This window comes from Ostrinia furnacalis, unplaced genomic scaffold, assembly GCF_004193835.3.
Source record: "Ostrinia furnacalis isolate ACB-3 unplaced genomic scaffold, ASM419383v2 OfSCF0166, whole genome shotgun sequence".
Classification (NCBI taxonomy): Eukaryota; Metazoa; Arthropoda; class Insecta; order Lepidoptera; family Crambidae; genus Ostrinia; species Ostrinia furnacalis.
In genome coordinates, this window is record NW_021130405.1 from 393,298 (window position 1) to 411,764 (window position 18,467).

At 35.3% G+C, this 18,467-nt stretch overlaps 1 protein-coding gene and 1 pseudogene across 1 annotated transcript; both read right to left on the bottom strand.

The window, feature by feature from the left end:
- Positions 1-7,169: 7,169 nt before the first annotated feature.
- On the bottom strand, positions 7,170-9,350 carry LOC114353285 (cytochrome P450 6B6-like; annotated as a pseudogene).
- A 1,281-nt stretch (positions 9,351-10,631) lies between these two features.
- LOC114353293 (uncharacterized) lies at positions 10,632-16,480 on the bottom strand. The gene is made up of 2 exons (XM_028305235.1): positions 16,343-16,480; positions 10,632-11,551 (listed from the first exon to the last, which is right to left on the bottom strand). Exon 2 carries the CDS (start codon positions 11,546-11,548, stop codon positions 10,886-10,888), a length of 663 nt encoding a protein of 220 aa, XP_028161036.1. The 5' UTR covers positions 11,549-11,551; positions 16,343-16,480; the 3' UTR covers positions 10,632-10,885.
- Between the last annotated feature and the right edge of the window lie 1,987 nt (positions 16,481-18,467).

The window sequence follows — 18,467 nt, forward strand, 5'->3', positions numbered from 1 at the left end:
AATCATTCTGTATATTCATTGGATGATAGAAAACTTTCTAATACTCATTACAGTCACGTTTTTGTTTACATTTTAACAGTCTTGTTTTTATTGGCTAAAAGTAAAACAATTTTCAACTTTATTTGTGTTTTGTACTGAAGTATTTGTTGAACTGTAAGCTTTTGGCTGTTCGTTAAATTACGGTCGGTATTTAGTAGATAGGTATATACGTAGAACAAAAACCTTGATGATAAAAATATCTTTTGTTTAGATTGGAGCTAAATTAAATATCCACCCACAAGGTGGACGGACGATCTCATAAAGATATCGGGAAGGTGATGGACCAACCGGCCATTGTGAAAATCATTGGGGGAGGCCTACGTTCAGCAGTGGACGTCCTATGGCAGAAAATGATAATGATGATGATGAAAATTAAATATGAATTTCAGTCTCTAATAGAAAAATATGTTCTATGTCATTCGGGAATATAGTGTAGATTGCTACTAGTTAACGAATTTTCAAAAACGTTTCAGTAGTTCTAGGGATTATTTCCTATAATCTGACATTTATCATAAGACATACCTATGACTCTTTGCTTTATGAATGGTATTTAGAGTTAGGCTGAGTCGCCCCACCTTATTTTAACTGTAACAATAACAATAACGGGTGTTTTTTGTATCGAGTTTGACAGATTTTTGACGTTTGTCAAAGTTAAAGTAAGATGGTACAATTATTCAGCCTTAGATTAGTGTCCGATAGTTTTTAGCATTAGCCCGTTTTCACAATCAACTCCTAATTTTAAGTGACCCCTATGAAAACAAAATTCCTGTTATGTCACCATAATTATTATGGCCACTTAAAAATTAGAGAATGATGGTGAAAACGGGCATAACTTACGTAATACCCAAAATATTAATTGTCCAAACAAAAAATAGTCCACCACGCCCCTGGATCCGTGACCCTAAATCACGGTTTCAGTTTGAAAACGTGTTGTTTGTGCTTCTTTGTGGACCAAATTAGGCAGTTCTTGTACAAAACATGTAGAGACAGTAGGCGTAGGACATGACAAACTAATTATGATGGAATTTCCAGTTGATTAGAATTCAACATAACCTTGTTACGTAAAAAAAGCTATATTATGTGTAAAAAAAATATGAATTTTCACTTTTCAGCTCTGAACTAGGTACTCGGCATTTTTAAGTAATTTTTACGCTTCACAAGTTAGGTGCACGTCATGTTACATAACATGTTGTCTCGGTAATGCAAGGTATAAATGAATAAATAACTTTATTAGGTATGTCTAAACAATGCTCATGGTATCTTAACGATAAAATTACGGTATGTATCATCAGGCTTATTTTTCTTCCCTGCGGAGCACATCTTCTCTAATTTATCAGAGGCACCTGAAGGATTTGAACTAAAGCCTGGTCCGTGAGCACGTAGAATTTTGTCCAATGACCCCAAGCTACCCTTACCATCCCATACTACCCATCCTTATCGCTCGCGCGTAATTATATTGCTGTCGCGACGGTGCGACGCACAGTGTTGCCGGTTCATAGTAGGTAACGGACAAAATTATTTTCGATCTGAACTTACTATCTTTTGTCAGATTTGTATAGAATATAACTATATCTAATAGAAAAATACATTTTTTAGTTTTGAAATTGGTACATATTTTAGTACAAACTTGGAACAAAAATTAATGCAAAATATCATCTAACTTCAGCTTAATGATTAGGGTTTGTGGCTTTCCATAGCTCGATAGGCTTATATCATCCAAATGTATTTCTTGGTGCACCTTTGTAATGACGTTAAGTATGTTACCATGTGTAATTGACAGCTTGTTTACAGGAACTTGATCCAATTCTCAGACAGCGCCTCGGAAAAATTCTTAGTTTCGAAAATCGCTAAAAACAGCGCGGGTAGTATGTCGTAGCAAAATTTGTTTTTACAACATGAAAATACAATATCTGAGGATAATTTCTATCAATATTTCGTTACGGAAAGTAATGGAAAGTATGTACTTTCAGCCTTGTGAGTATAATTTTTAAGGTCGTTTTCAATCACTGATTTTGTTAATTTTTATTAAATAAATAGGCTTGAGTGTTATAAACACAAATACATTTTCTAAAAGACAATACCTTGAACTCTAGAACCCATATTTTTAATCGTGTAAATATTGTCAATTGACAAAACAGTGCCTAAATGAATAAAGCAATATTTTTGTTCCAAGGAAACCTTGTTATCGGACGCCCTACTTTGACCAGTCATATTTTCATTTCTGTTAGCAATATATCCTCAATATTTTGCATTTTCACGACACACATATTCAGTTTGAATAATAGTTAATCAATTTTCGTTTACGGTCAGTTTCCAAAATTTGGTTTTTGTCCGGCTGATTTTTATATAGAATATTAGGGCAATAATTAGAAATAGTTTCCTCATCAGCCAGACAGTTTTGACAGTTCCAGCTCCTTGCCAGACTGTTTTTTAGGATAGCTTCCATACGCATACGCTGACAATCTTTCAGCTTTTATAAAATGACGTAGGTCTGGCGTTCACTAGCTCTTAGTCTATAACTAATAGAGGTAAAGGAAATATTAAATAAGTATTTCCTGTCATTAAAATTTTATTATGTCGTTTTATGAGCCTACTCATTCAAATTATTTTGTGGTCCCGACCTCGCGCCAAATTAACGGGCTTCACCCGGTAATTGTCAGTCAATTAGCGAAAAGAGTTGTTTGCCTCCGAATATTAAAGTCGTTTTTAGCACTGAAAGAAACCCGATCTTTGGAATGTATGTTTTCTTTTCCTTTCTACCTCCTGTAGGTAAAAACAATTAAGCATTCTTGAGTGTCTTTTGATTTGAACTCAGGACCTACAGCTTTGTCTACAATTTACATTGTTACAGAAGAATGTAATACCTACGAGTATAACTCTAGCCAATTAGATACTATTTATTAATGCTATTCGATAACTGTTCATAGGTTGAATTTGATGAAAAACTTGTTGTTCAGGCGTATTCGTTCTTTCGTTCTTTTCAGCCGAAAGACGTCCACTGCTGGACAAATACTTCCCCCAAGGATTTCCACAAAGACCGACCCTGCGCCGCTTGCATCCAGGCACCTCCCGCGATCTTCATCAGATCGTCGGTCCACCTAGTAGGAGGCCTGCCCACGCTACATCTTCCGGCTCGTGGTCGTCACTCAAGAACTTCCATGCCAGGCGTATTCCTGTCATAGAAAAAGTCTCATAGAAATCCATATGTCACAAAAAAAGATTTACATTTCTCCGGGTTTTTTTTCCAATATTTCTTTTATTCCTTCTAATTTAACTAATATTCAAATCGAATTCAATTCGGAATCGAAGCACACACCCCCCTTGCGCTAAGCAACACGATTTAGCGGCACATTTATATTATTTTTACTGACGTCTAAGATAAAAGTAAACACAATTCACTCTTGGCCAACTTAAAAGTCACGTTCAAGGGTAATTCCGAAACAAGCCCCAAAGTGGGCGTCCCATTTTTAGGTAATTACATGACCCCCAACGGGTAAATTATTTAATGCAGGACACGTAAACTTTTAATGAAAATCTGTAACGACATATTTTAAAGATCAAGGGGCGTAATGCGTAATCTAATCGAATGTTCATGGTTGTTTTTAACTTTAGGAAAATATTCAGCCGCTGTTTGTGGAATTCGTAATGAGTTTGATCTAACTTGGGGGAATTAAAATACGTCTTTCTGAATGCTGCTTTTGTGTACAGTCAGTACATACCAATAAACTTTTAGAGTACCTACTTTAAATAGGTGCTATTCTACCTACCTACATAAAATGGGCAGGGCACATAGTACATATTACATACGCAGGACTGACAGCCGATAGGGCAGAAGGTTTAGGAGTGCAGACAATGTATTGGAAAAAAACGTGTGGACGTCCCACGCTACGCAAGGTGGACCGACGACCTCATAAAGATAGCATGAAGTAAGGCGGAAGCCGCCTAATGCAAGCCGCTACCAACCGAGCAATGTGGAAATCATTGGGGGAGGCCTATGTTTAGCAGTGGACGTCCTGTGGCTGAAAAATAATTGTGTGACGAGATCATCATCTTGATGATGAAACTACTTTTGGGCTAGTTATAATTCATCCGCAATAAAGTGACAAGTTAATAAATGGCCGCCACTTGAATATTCAAATTTCATTTTGACAAACACCAATCAAGTTATTGAAAATATTAATATTTAGTTTCAGTAAACTTTTCTCGCCGCACGAGTGGGCTTGGGCTGATTGATTAATAAAATAATTTAATAACTGCGTGGAAAATTCGAAAAAAGCGGCGCTGCGTCATGGAACTTAAAAATACGGACGGTGGCACATTCTATACAAGTTTTATTTCTCAGGATTTTTTTTAGGTGATTTACCTATTTTTATCGGGGTTTGTAAATTAGATTATTTAGCAGTAAATAGTTAGTAACTTTATTAATTGGTTTCGAAATAGGTTAAGGGCTGATTTTTCAATAGTCAGATATCTTTTAACTGAAGAATAAGCTTGTCATTTTGACATATTTCCCATACTGAAACTGTCAATGTGCCAAACTTATTCTTCAGTTAAAAGTTATCCGACGATTGAAAAATCGGCCCTAAGACATTTATTAATTTTAATCAAATACAAGAAAAACAAAGGACAGAAAAACAGTAAAAACTCTTTAAAAAATTTACAACTCATTTTTGCAAGTAGAATTTAAAAATCACTTATACATAGCCTTTTAAAGAGTTTTGATAGTTACAATTATTTTGCAGTAAAATATGCTTACCTACCTATAGTTTGATATGCTATATGTGTACGTTATAATATCTTGAAAAACCTCCAATCTTGGTATATTAAGGCGAGGCGAATTACCGAATGAAACGCAAATACCGTAAATTACCCGTTGCTTGAGTCACGTCTAAGATGATTAATAAGTATAACGAGACACCCTGTATTTTGTGATCCTAACGATAATTAATGGGTGTTGTGTAATTTTTGGCATTCGGTTACAAGAGAATAATTTTGTGAGGGTAAACAAAATAGGGCATATGATTTGCCAGAGGGTAATAAACTATAATTCTAAAGAAGTCGTGGGAGTTATAACGTCTTGGAGAAATGGAATTATGCTTTTTAGGGTTATGTACCTGAAAAGGAAACCATACATACCTATTATTTCTTCATGTTCGGTCTGTATCAGGAACCATAGGTACCAATATCGAAACCTGCGTGTATAAAAAAAATAAATAAAAAAAATATTTTTTGAAAAACTTATTTCACAGTTTAAACTCTAGGCTAATCAATCGTATGCCACAAAAGGTAAAATTATTAATGTGCCTAAACTAGGAAAATTAACAGAAACCTGCGTGTATAGTATGGGTCATATCGATCTAGATCTGAAAATTTGTAATATCTAACGTGTTTTTGCTTTTCTTTCCTTTTCAAAATTAAGATGTTCTAGACATAGGCCTTCCCAAAGAACTCTACAGGAATTGGTTCTGCGTTGTCCGCACCCAGACATTCCCTTCCCTTCCCCTTTTCACAACCTTCAGCAGGTCGTTCGCTCCGTACATTTCAGCCAAATGACGTCAACTGCTGGACAAAGGCCTCCCCCAAGGATTTCCATAATGACCAGTACTGCGCTGCCCGCATCCAGGTCCTTCCTGTGACCTTTACCAGATCGTCGGTTCACCTAGTGGGAGGCCTGCCCACGCTAACTCTTCCGGCCCAATTTCGTTAGTTCTGGGGGCCTAGTGTGATTAGTGTGAGTTTACTCACGCTAGGCCACTCACTAAGCTCACTAGTGAGCGCGTAAAAAAAATACATTAAAATGTATGACGGATTGTACAGCGCCTCTAGCGGAAACGTTCAAGAACTAAAATTTTCAAAATATTTTTTAACGTGCTCACTACCTACTTAGGCTCACTAGTGAGGACATTTGATGTAGTTTACATCAAATCATCATCATCAATCATCACTCAGCCCACTGAGCGAAGCCAAATTAGGTACTCCGAAGAAACAATTATTCAGCACATTATGGAAACATCCGAAAGCTTAATTTGAATTTATGAAGATACAGATTTATTAGCGCTAGAGTTCGACTCACAACAGTGTGCTTAGTGCGAGTTTGCATTGAACGTCGTCGCTAGCGAGTCAAAAAATTCTATAAAGTTTTTAGTTAGAAAGTATCCGTTAGGGACGCTATGCGTGCAATCCGTCATACATTTAACCTCCTGGGGCCTGGCGTCATATATTTATTACATAAAACAAAAAAATATAAATCAACGCTATCTGTTGAAATTTACCAGAACTTTTACGTTAGTTAGTTAGATGGTGCATCTGTCCATCATTCTTAGCTGTGATTGGCTAGTGAAGTGACATTTATATTTTTTTATCTTTAATTGAACTAGCGACGGCGCCGCGACCGGGAACAAGTGGTTAGTAATAATGAAATTTTTACTAAAATATGAACGATTTCTATAAGCCTTTGTTATTATTTGTTTTGGGATTTGAACTGTTTTATTATCTGAGTATCACTGATTGTGGAAATACGTGTTAAAACTACGAAAACCATGGTGAAATCTGAATGTCATACAGGTATTACATGAGGTCCCAATTACTAGTGTAAACTGACAGAGCCCAGTGTAATACCTGTATGACATTATACATTTTCTATTAAATAGCATACAATCTGATATATCTTCTTGACTTTATCTATTCTTGGTTTCATGTAACTTACGTTACTCTATAAGAATACGAACAAAGTAAGAAACTTCTACACTCCCACACTATCACACACGTTACACCTTACACCTCACACCACCCACCACACAACTCTCACTCACCACACTCCACACGTTTAAATTATGTCTTTTCTAACATAATCAGTAAGAAAATAAACCTTATATTGCATTAATTCTTGTATTGCCATGTTAGTTTAGTTTAGAAGCATTCTTTCTATTGTGTTATTTTCGGTTTAAGAGGTGGAGACCTGGTGTCTTGTATTACAGGTTGTCTCAACCCATATCAAGCACCAGTCTTCACAATAAGTAATATTGTTTAAAAAATGCGTTTTATTGTTAGTACATGTAATTGGAAACTTACTTGTGAAGAAATTAATAAAGATTTATTTATTTATTTATTTATTTATTTATCCATTATGTAACATTTTGTGACAAATTCTATTTTATCTTGTAATCATTATTGTGATTTATTTACGACTATGTGTGTACTCAGTGGACTTTGATATTATTCCATCCTGTTATCATATCTCCCTCCACTATCAGATATGGAATTTGTACCTACTTACATAACAGTAAAACATATTTATCAATAGATGGTACAAAGATTAAATTTTTTTATTAAACAAAAGGCTTTCGAATTATATGTTTAAAAATTAAAATAAAAGAGCACGGTGCCATTAAATTAGAATTTGTCTATTGCTAATCGATCCTATCCTTATAGGATCACTTTGTTGAGGTACGGAACCCTAAAGGACCAGGGTCGTGATGACACGACATCGTCTGCTGAATTTATACCTTTAATTAATTATTATTAATCAAGTGCAAATTCCTAATATTATTTTTAGTAAGCAGTAGTTGTAGGACTCGAATAATTTTATGCTGAAATTTCAATTAAAATCATACAATTTTTGTAATACTTATGTATATTATAATTTAATATACTTTCTTCCTTTCTACGAATCGGAGCAGTATTCCATCGATGATGCTCTGCACGACGTCAAACTTGGGCTCCACGGGGGGGTCCACGGGGTGCGACTCGGGCGCCGGCTCCACGCTGAACCGGGACAAGATGGCCGCCATACCGGCCAGAGACTGCATGAAACCTAAGCGTTCTCCTGCAACGAAAATTATACAAAATCAGATCAGCCATCGGGGGAAGGAAGAAGGCTCTCACTGTCATAAGTTAATAAAATGTATCTATTTAAATGCAACATTAATGTTAATTGTTTCCTGAATACGGTTAACTACTAATTAATAGGTGTAACTATGTTTGTTAAATAAAAATAAACATACTAATACAGGCTCGTGGTCCATCACCAAACGGTAAATATGTGAACTTATTCACCAATTTATTTTTAGGGTCAAATCTTTCATCTAAACTCAGTCGGATTATCGAAGTACTGAGGGTCAGTTTGCAAAGCTTGCAAGGGGATCGCAATCATTACACCTTCATCTATAGTCATGTTCAGATCAGGAAAGGTATACTTCCTACTACATCTTCGTGACAAGAATCCCAGTGATGGAAATTTTCTCATACCTTCTCTGAAAGTCCAGTCAAGATAAGTCATGTCTTTCACAGCTTCATAGGACAGCTTGTTATCATGTTTGCTAAGCACTGCGTCTATGTCGGCTTGGACTTTACTTTGAACTTCAGGATAGTATGCAAGCTGATGTAAGGTGTAGCTAGTAGCCGATGAGGACGTCTCGAAGCCAGCGGCAAAGAACACAAACACCTGAGCGGCAATCAGCAAGTCGTCCAACTCCAAAGTCGCGTAGTCCGGGCTACCATCAGGTTTCACTTTCTCTAATGACTCTTATGCCTTTCTTCTTACATTCTAATAACAGGTCAATAAAATCATTTCTATTTGAAGGCTGGTAATTCCTTTGTTTCTGGATATCATTTACTAGTGTAATTATTTGATTCTCTAAATGATCCAAAAACTTTAGTTGTCTTGTTAAACGTGGAAAATTGTCTTTTAGAACAGTGACGACAATTTGGCGAAGATCGAATTTGAAGATGTCAGCGCCTAGTTTTCTAAAAGCAGATTCTTCTTCGTTGAGGGAGCCGGCATCAAGGCCAAAGCCGCAGGCGCCGATGAAGTCGGTGGTGTAGCGCGCCATGAGGTCGCGCGCGTCGATGGCTTTGCCTTTGCGAGCGGCGTCCAGCGCCCGCGCCTGCAGCTGCTCTGCGCGCTCCACTATCAGCGGGAACATCGCCTTCAACTTGCCGCTCGTGAACGCAGGGGTCATGCGGTGCCTTAACAAACGCCACAAATATTCTCCTTCGGCGAAAAACAAATTGCTTAGGATCGGCTCTATACCCATTTTATTAGGATGGATTCCGCGCTCATAGAAATGTACAAAATCAGTCATTAGAATACGTTTAACTAGCTCCGGATCCCTGATCAGTAAGCCTGGGTTACTAGTTCTGAAATATCCAACGACTTTCTCTTCTGGATACTTTTTGTATTGCTCCATGAAACCTTAGGTGGCATTTTTTCGTTTTAGAAATGTCGGGCCCATGGTCCCGAAAAATATTGTAGGCTTCTCATATTTTATGCCTAGTTTTTTCCAATAGTTAGTTAAAAGTTCTTGTGTTATAAAGATAAAGTGTACCTAACGATGACAATCAATACTATAATTATGGTAATCATGGTGATGTTTTAACACGACTAAATCCGAATAAAAATAAGTTAACTAAAGCGACGTACCTACCTATGTGCTGTGATAACTGTACTTCAATTAAATAATATTTCATGCGACTCATGATTATGAAGGCAATCTTTATCAAAGTCTAATCTTTTTGATAAACCGTTTAATTCCGGTCTCTCTACAACAGATTGGTATTATCACTATTTTTCTCGTGTACCCCCTGTTTCTAAATTTATTTCTAGCTTGAATCAAAGACACGACAGTACCGTTTTGTTCAATTCTCAACTTAGTAGATTTGAAAGTCTCCACTTAGATATCAGAACAGCAATTTAACTAGCTGATGCTCAAAAAACCCTGACATGAATTGAACTCTCAAAAGTAGTACTTAAAAGCCACTTAAAAGTTTAAAATTAAGCTACTTTTCAGTATTTGAAATACTTATTTAGTAACGTTCTGGACCACCATTATTGCTAATGAACATAGGCGGAACAAAGTTCACCGGGTCAGCTAGTTTATCTATATTTTGTGTTGATGTTGACTGTTTATTCCAGTGGACTTTGATATTATTCGATTATCATTATCACTGTAATCGGTAGATATTTAACTAATACAGGAAAATATTATGTTGTTATCAAAAGATGAGTCAGAAATGCAGCAATCAATGACTTTCTGCACAAAGTTCAACTTAGTATCTACAGAGGCAAAGATTATATAATAAAAAAAATATTGATTAAATAAAAGCTTCTAGCTGTATGTTCACTCGTGGTCTAAATTAAATAAATATTTTTAATTTTGATTTTGATTGATTTTGATTTTTTGGAAGAAATTTTTATTCATTGTACATACCTACCTATCTTGTGTCATCGCTAAAGTGGCTAGAAAACTGTTACATTTCACACTTTTATAGTAGCCCGCATAAGCCATGATATTGCGATTGTTGTTGTCATGTTATCAGCAAGGTTAGTGCATTAGGTATAAGTAGGTATGACATTGAAACAAATAAGCTTATCATGCCAATGAAAGTTTTTGAAAGTGAATCCATCAATGGACAAAATGTATTGAAACATTAATAACTTTATACTTTGAAATATTAATAGTTAATCGATTACTGTGCCCTTACAAAGTATTATTGGGGTGAAATAAGATGATTCATCAGATATTTTAAACATTTTATTCAATAAATACTTAAACGAATTAACAATTAATTACAAACTTAAAATTCAGACAGGTTTCTAAATATTTTGATAGGATCTATTTCTTTTACTACATATCAACGTTGTCTAAAGATTAAAGTAGTCAACTATAGTGGTTGGTAGGCGTCGTACTTATTGTAGTTGACTACACTAATAAAGCTAATTTAAACATTTTGAGCATCAATATGACAATAATAGGAATATATTAGTTACATACAAATTCATGTGTGATAATCATATTTTTAACGTCATGTTGAATTATTTTCATATTCATCTATATCGTACATAAACCTAACCATAGGAGTAAAATCCATGACCAGCGCCATGGCCTCCGATGTAGAGTCCGTTCCCAAAACCGCCATAGAACGACCTAAATCTGTTTATTGGTTCTTCCTCATCCGCGTCCTTCTTCTCCATGGAAGCCCTATAATGGCTTAGCTTTTGATCAACATGATGCACATCTCTATGCAATGGTATGACCGTCAAATCATGCAACGGGACCAGGTGTGTATGTATCGGTATCAAAATTGGTATCAATTGTGTGGGATGAGTTGCGTTTGAGCTACCATGTGAATACGAATGTGAAACGATAGGCACATTATTGTTTGAAATTATGTGGTTGATGCCAGCATGTATAGAGTTCTGATGAAAATTGGAGTGTATCGGTATGACATGCAAAGTCGTTGGCGCCAGAAGATGGTGGTGAATTAGAGGGAAGTTCGGGCCTTTCTTCTTTCTGACGTTTGTCAGTTTCGGCTCTACGAACGTCACGTGATGGGGCTGGACCACAGGAACTAGTATTGGGAGTTTCTCATTATTATGACTTGGGATTGCATTCGGTGGGTTGCTATGGTCGATCTTGAAGGTTTGTGTTTGCTTCTCATTGGGGCTTAGAGGCACGTTGATAACTAATTGCAAATGCGCAATTAACAGCAAAACTATCAGTCTTGACATTATCTGCAAGGAAAAACACAAGTGTTTAAATAACGCACAATCTTATCATTATTGATTAGTTTGGTTATAACTAGGTGGTGTGGACTTTAGTATATTGATTTAATTTGCTATCTAAGTCTTATCTTCAGTACCTATCGATTTCTGATTAAATATTTTGCAAACAGTTTTATTATTAGTACCTACTTATCTTTACTCATAATAAAACTTGGCTTAACTAAAAATGAGACACTGATTAGTTCCAGGAATGTTATCAGTATGTTCTTAGGTTTGGTTTGTTGAATGTAGGTAACTATAAAATTGTCGAAGTCCATTGTTGGGAACGAGGGTAGGGATTAGTCCTTATTGAAATAATACCATAATTATCTTCCATCTCGGTAGACTGGTAAACAAATAAAAATATACTTAGAGACAACGATTTATAGCGTGTGAAGTTGCGGGCACGACTGTCAATGGACAATAATATTTATTTATAATGTTTTGGATAAGAACTAAATCAACTTTGAACCTACCTACTTGAGTTCTTAAGTTGTTCTTACTGTTTTGTTATAAATAAAACAATTAATAGATATTTATTACCTTGGATGAGATGAGAGAGAAAGAGATGGTTGAGTTGCACCATCTTACTTTAACTTTGACAAACGCGTGTCAAAAACCTGTCAAACTCCATACAAAAGACACCGGTTATCGTTAGAGTTACGGTCAAAGTTAGGTGGTGCAACTCAGCCTAAGTATTGAATACAATTTGCCCCATAAATAAGTACTAGACGAAATAATTAACCTGTCTCACACATGCAGATAAATTGGGAGTAAGTAATTAGACTTCGTTTTTGTTGCGGCAGTTGATGTAATTTGCTTTTATTAATACAAACGAGCTGTGATTATTTTAATGGGACTAACTAGCTTAATATTTCTTACAGATATAGTGTATTTAATGGTCAGGCTAGACGCCATTATCTGTGTAATGTGACGTCAGAACGTTGTCCTAAATTATTTATGTGTAGTAATATTTCTGTAGTCTACTGGTTACAGCATTTTACTTTCTTGTCTGTATATTCTGACTTTGATTCCCAGCTGGAGCATGAATTTCAAACATTGTGATTTTCAAGTACATACATACAATAATTTGAATAGGGCAAATAATGAACCTGGAAGAAGGAATGCTAGGCTAAATTTTTTGCCCAAAATGAACTTGAAGGTTTTATAATATTTTTTGGATATAGGCATCGCGAAGAGATCGCAATTGTCCTTACCCAAAAAATAAGGATTAGTCTTGTCTCGAACAGAAGTTCCTTGTAAATCGTAGGTAAATAATAACTCAAAGATCTATGGAAAAACCGATGAGTCGTCGTAGTAAGCATTTACATTATTTATGATCCAGCCCTTTGGTAGTCAGGGGTCCCTGTACCTTTGTAGATTAAATTACCATTTCCCTAACATTTGGTTAGGCCTTTTAACAGCCAGCACAGGAAAAATATAGAATAAATTGTGTATTTATCATTATAATGAACTACTTATTTGATTTATTACTTATCAAAATAGTTATCGATACACACTTGGATACAATAGCGATTGATTCGCTATCAGCTTGAATCAGACAAGAGATTTGGAATCGTTATCAAGTGTAATTGTTATGATCAAAGGTCAAACATGACATTACTGCGTACTTTATTGTCCTTTATTTGTAAACAAGCATTTTTCTGCCGGATATTTTTGAATCATCATCATCAAGTCATTTGTTCTCCACTGCTCTAAATTACTAATGCAAATTGAGTTTTTGGTCGTTTGAATTAAAACTAAAGTTACATACTTATACGAGTAATTTGTGCCATTTCTAATAGGAATGGAAATCTATATTATAAAATTTTTATTTGTTTTTTTTGCCTGGCATTAAATATCAAGATCTAATAGATATTAGATACAATACAATACAATTTCAAAGAACTGGCAGCTTTTCTACTTCATCAAAATGCAAGAAATCTGTAAATTAAACTTAAACGCACTAAAGAAAGTGCAAAGTCGTGTATAAGTTAATTTTAAAACTTTCACACTTACACCATTCTATTTTGATTTATTTTCGCAACAATATATCACCTCTGTTCACCGTTCGGTGTCATTGCCTGTAATTAATATTAGCATAAATAATAATGGATCGGGCAAACAGGTTGCGAACGGCTTTGGCGCTCTACTTTACAATTCGACGGTCGAAAAGCAAGGACGTTCTTTGATACCGATATTAAAAGATATCGATTTTACAATTTTGGTGTATGCGGAATGCAGTACCTTTAGGGACACGCTGCATCCATTCGAGCATCAAGGTTGAGGTCATACTATTAACTGTAGTAACGGACTGTAAAGTCGATTCTTAAAGTTTCGAACACTTATTAAGTTTTGTAGCGTACATACTTAAACTTTTCTTTGGGATAAACTTTGTCTTCACTCTCAGTTTTAGCACAGGTTTTAGTTAACTAAAAAGCTCAAATTTTTAAAAGACTTTAGTAAAGGCTAATGTTAAGTTCTAATCATAATAAAACGTATCTCTGATTTTAGTTTTGGTAATATGGTATCAAACAATGTAAATAAATAAAATTAAAGTACGCAGTAGTTTAGGTAACATACGAGTACGAGTATATTCATAGGAAAAACAAACATTGAAAAACATATTTTATTGAACTCTGCTAGTCCTGGTGACACACATATTTTTTTAATTTAAAGCCAATGTACCAAATTCAATTTAGTTTGTATGAAAAATTGGACGTGGAATACCTATGCGCGCAAAAGTATTTTTTTCAAACAGAATAATACTTTTATTTAGAGGTAGGCTGACTTTTATGTATTAAAATTGGTCGATATCACTGTCAGCAACCAAATACATTATTACATACATCGTGACTGCTATTTGGTAATAGGGTAATAGTTAACCATTAAACACTCTATATTGAATTCCTACCCTCATCAAAGTTTCTCAGTTCCAGTTAATCCGATCAGAGGTATTAAATGCTTGATTACCATCTAGGTATACTGGGTAATACCCAGGTATTGCAAGGATTCCAGGTGGGTTTGATTACTTGGTCAATTTGCGGTCGCATGCAATTCGGGTATGTGTGAGATAGGCAGTTTAGGTAAATGATAATTGGATTTTAGGCTGTACCTATTTGTAAATATATGTAAGTAGATATATGTTTAACAGATAGCTCCATTATGTGTGATGTGTATTCGACGGGTGCAAGGTTTGTTATTAACTATAAATATAACAGTAGTTAGGTTCGACTCCCGGTGGTAACAAGTGTTTGGTGTAATGTCCACACAAAAAAATGCGGTAGAAAATGCGAACTTAATGCCGTGTGGCATTATCTACCAGTTAACCTTTAAGCTAAACAGAGAATTTGAGTAGGCGGTGCAAAATAGTAACTATACAAATAGAAAAAAAAAAACATGATGATGATGATACATAAACATTTCCACTCTCTCTCAAAAAAAAAAAAAACCTATTTAAGAAAGTCAACATCTACATTTATCTCTAATTATCTGGTAATAAACTACCAGACTAAAAAAAAAAATACTACTTATACTAATACATACATACATTAATAATATAAAGTGGACGACGAGAGGGGTTAAGGGAGTATGATACTCGTACTATTTAAAAATATTATGTAATTACGAGTAAGTAGGATTTAATCACAAGTATTGTGCCTTAAGTCCATAGGTTAATCCTGAGATTATAATTTGCGAATGATAACGATTGTACAAAAATGTACGGATTATCGAAATTACAAAGGTTAGTGCGTAATTTGTTTTTAAGATAAGGTTTTATTTTCATCCGCGACGAATTTTATGGCTGCCTTTAATATCGGATCGAAATTGAATCAATTTTAAGTATGTATTTAAGTCCTTAATAGGGCCTCCTACATAAATTCGACAGGCATTGATCTATTTTCATTTTAACGATTTAATCAAGTGCTTAATAGAACCTTATTAGATGTAAACAATACATAAAGATAGAAATGCTCGTAAAATTAACTTACTAAAAACGCAACGGAAAGTACAATACCCATTTAATATCTATATATATAAAAGAAAGTCGTGTTAGTTACTCCACTTATAACTCAAGAACGGCTGAACCGATTTAGCTGAAAATTGTCAGGGAGGTAGTATAGAGCCAGGAGAAGGACATAGGATACTTTTTATACCGTTCGAAATTAAAAAAAAAAGTCTGCTTATTTATTGCCATTAAGGCGGAACAAAGTTCGCCGGGTCAGCTAGTTGTTTAATAAGATTAGCTGCAGTGCCCGCAATTTTGACCGTACGAAAATCGTTTTCAGTAAATTGACCTGTCAACCATGTTTTCTAATTTATAAAAGACTGTAATCTGGTAGGGGTAAAGTCTCATGTCCATTAATCTCGTAAATTAGCTATACATTTTTGGATTGACATGCATTTGTACCGTCAACAGCTCATCAGACTACACATTAATGTTGCAATAAGTATTTGCAAATAACTAAATGAAGTTTTAGTGTTTACCTCGATGTACCTAACTGTAGTCGGCACATAGTAACTACTCTTAGTAGTGATGGGAGTCCACGACAATAGTAACTGGCAATCTTGCAAACAAATTTAATACCGAATGGTCTATGTGCCCAGAGGACATTAAGAAACCTATTGCTGATTGCGAAGTGAAGTTTATACTTAATGTTCATAACACTGACTCAATTTATTATCTGACTTTATTTATTTTATTGCCAAATGCTACCGACTTTATGAATGACTGTAGAGTCCGCGCTAATTATCACTCACCGTTGAAAAGTGCACCTTCAAAACAATGACACTTCTTGATAACAGAAAAATATTTTAGTTAAAACTGTCACATTCTTAAAATATCTGGCGGTGCACCCGGCTCACGCGCGCGGCGTCTGCGGTTTGACTCCGACCGGGTGCCGGCCACCTTGGTGGGGCTACAACTCTTGAGGATACAAATTTATATTGTATCGACCCGCTGGACATTTATCACTGATTCTAACTGGTTCCAGTTAACGGATAGCCCACTGCAGCTTAAGCCGTTGTATCCGAAATTATCGAAAAGATAGATTGGGCGATAATTTGTCTTTTTATTTTTGGGCTACATTCCACTTTTGTTGCCAATTCTGGGTCAGCTTTTAACAGATTTTCAAAATGGTGTCAGTGTTATCGAAATTATTGATACCATCTACTACCTTCACAATGCCATGACCGTGAAAATGAAGGATCTAAAAGTAAAAACATTTTGTCAAATCTACATCTATCTAATGAAAACCAAACATAACATCCAGCAAGGGAAGGTCACCGATATTTAATTTTGTTTTTAAGCCTTCATTCAAATCGATTCTACTTTCAAATGGATTGATCGATCACTTCACCGCGCAATCGGCACTTGCTATTACATATTTCACAACAATCATTATTTTGCTGTGTGGGTCACAATTTTTGTATTTTTTGGGCCTAACTCACTCCTAGATTAGAGCAACTAGGTACTAAGACCAGTCTAATACTTAAATGCAAATGTCACAAGCTTAGTTGAGAAGGAAATTACTAGATTTAGCATTAAAATATGCTGTTTGTATGTTAAGTATTTGACGAAAACCTACATTTTACCGGTCTTTTTTGACGATGGGTTCAAAGATGCCGCCAGAGATTTGGTATGTAAAGCAAATAGGTAACATAGTGATAGAAAACTACTTAACGTGCGTATATACAGTAGATGCTTAACAAATGTTAAGGTAAATAAAAAGCTAAAGAAAATATGCACAAACAACTGAATATGATTCAATTGTACGTATATGCATCCATCAGTTTTGGCATAAATCGTAGAGATTGTTAAACTTCGACTTTGATGACTGACGATCATCAAGGCAAGGCTTATAAAACTTGACATTCGCCGTTATTCTACACAATAGAGGAAGAGCAAGACTAACTGCGTATTTTGTTTACCTTTATTAATATACCAAACTGTTGTTTTCCGACGCACTTAGTGGCCTCACTAGAGCTGGCGACGTGTTGGGGAAAGGCCGATATCGGTTGTCCTTCAGGTCGAATTGGTACTCGATTTGGGTATAAATTCACTTCCATAGTACGTGCATATATTTGGATAGACGAGTGTGGAGTCAAAATTGTTTGAGCTAGTTAAAATATAGGATGAACTCTTTCTGTAATCACAACAATTTAAAAGAAATTAACTTGAAAAAACCTATTATTATTATTGAATTTGAATTTGAAAAAAATACTACTACAAATTAGCTCTTAGCCAATCTATTTACACTGATAATAACTTCAAAATAAAATGGTCTCCAAAGCCAATTCGATACAGAAAACACATAAAAAATTACTCATGTGCTGAAAATATCTGTGCAGAAAACTTCCGCCATTTTCTCTTTCAACTTTTAACCTCGATAATAAAACGTCAGTCGTCAATCCACCGAGCACTCCCGCATCCAAACAGACGGGCGATTGTTTTTATCTTGTCCGACGCATTTATTGCAGTGCGCCTCAGTTTCATTTCCGCTCTTTTTTGCAGTCGGCCGATGAAAATTTTATCTCCGCCTGTACTACGGGTTGATACGTCAGTCGGAAGCGGCGACTGGCGCTATGTTGTCATGTTTCCATATTAATTGACATCGATTTTCTGTTACAAAACGTAACACAGCTACGTCAACATAAATATGAGATGGGTAGTTTGAAATTGGTGTACTTTTTTTTGCCAAGCTTGGGAATTAATTATGAAAATATTTGTCTGAACTGTTAATTAAAATCATGAATGTTCTCCGTTGTTTTTCTTTGCCCACAGGTAATAATGTATGCATGTCATGTCATCATGTCCATCTTGGAATAGAAGGTGTTGTAGAAGACGAGTTAAACATAAATTTAATTTTGGAATAAAGCCAATTTT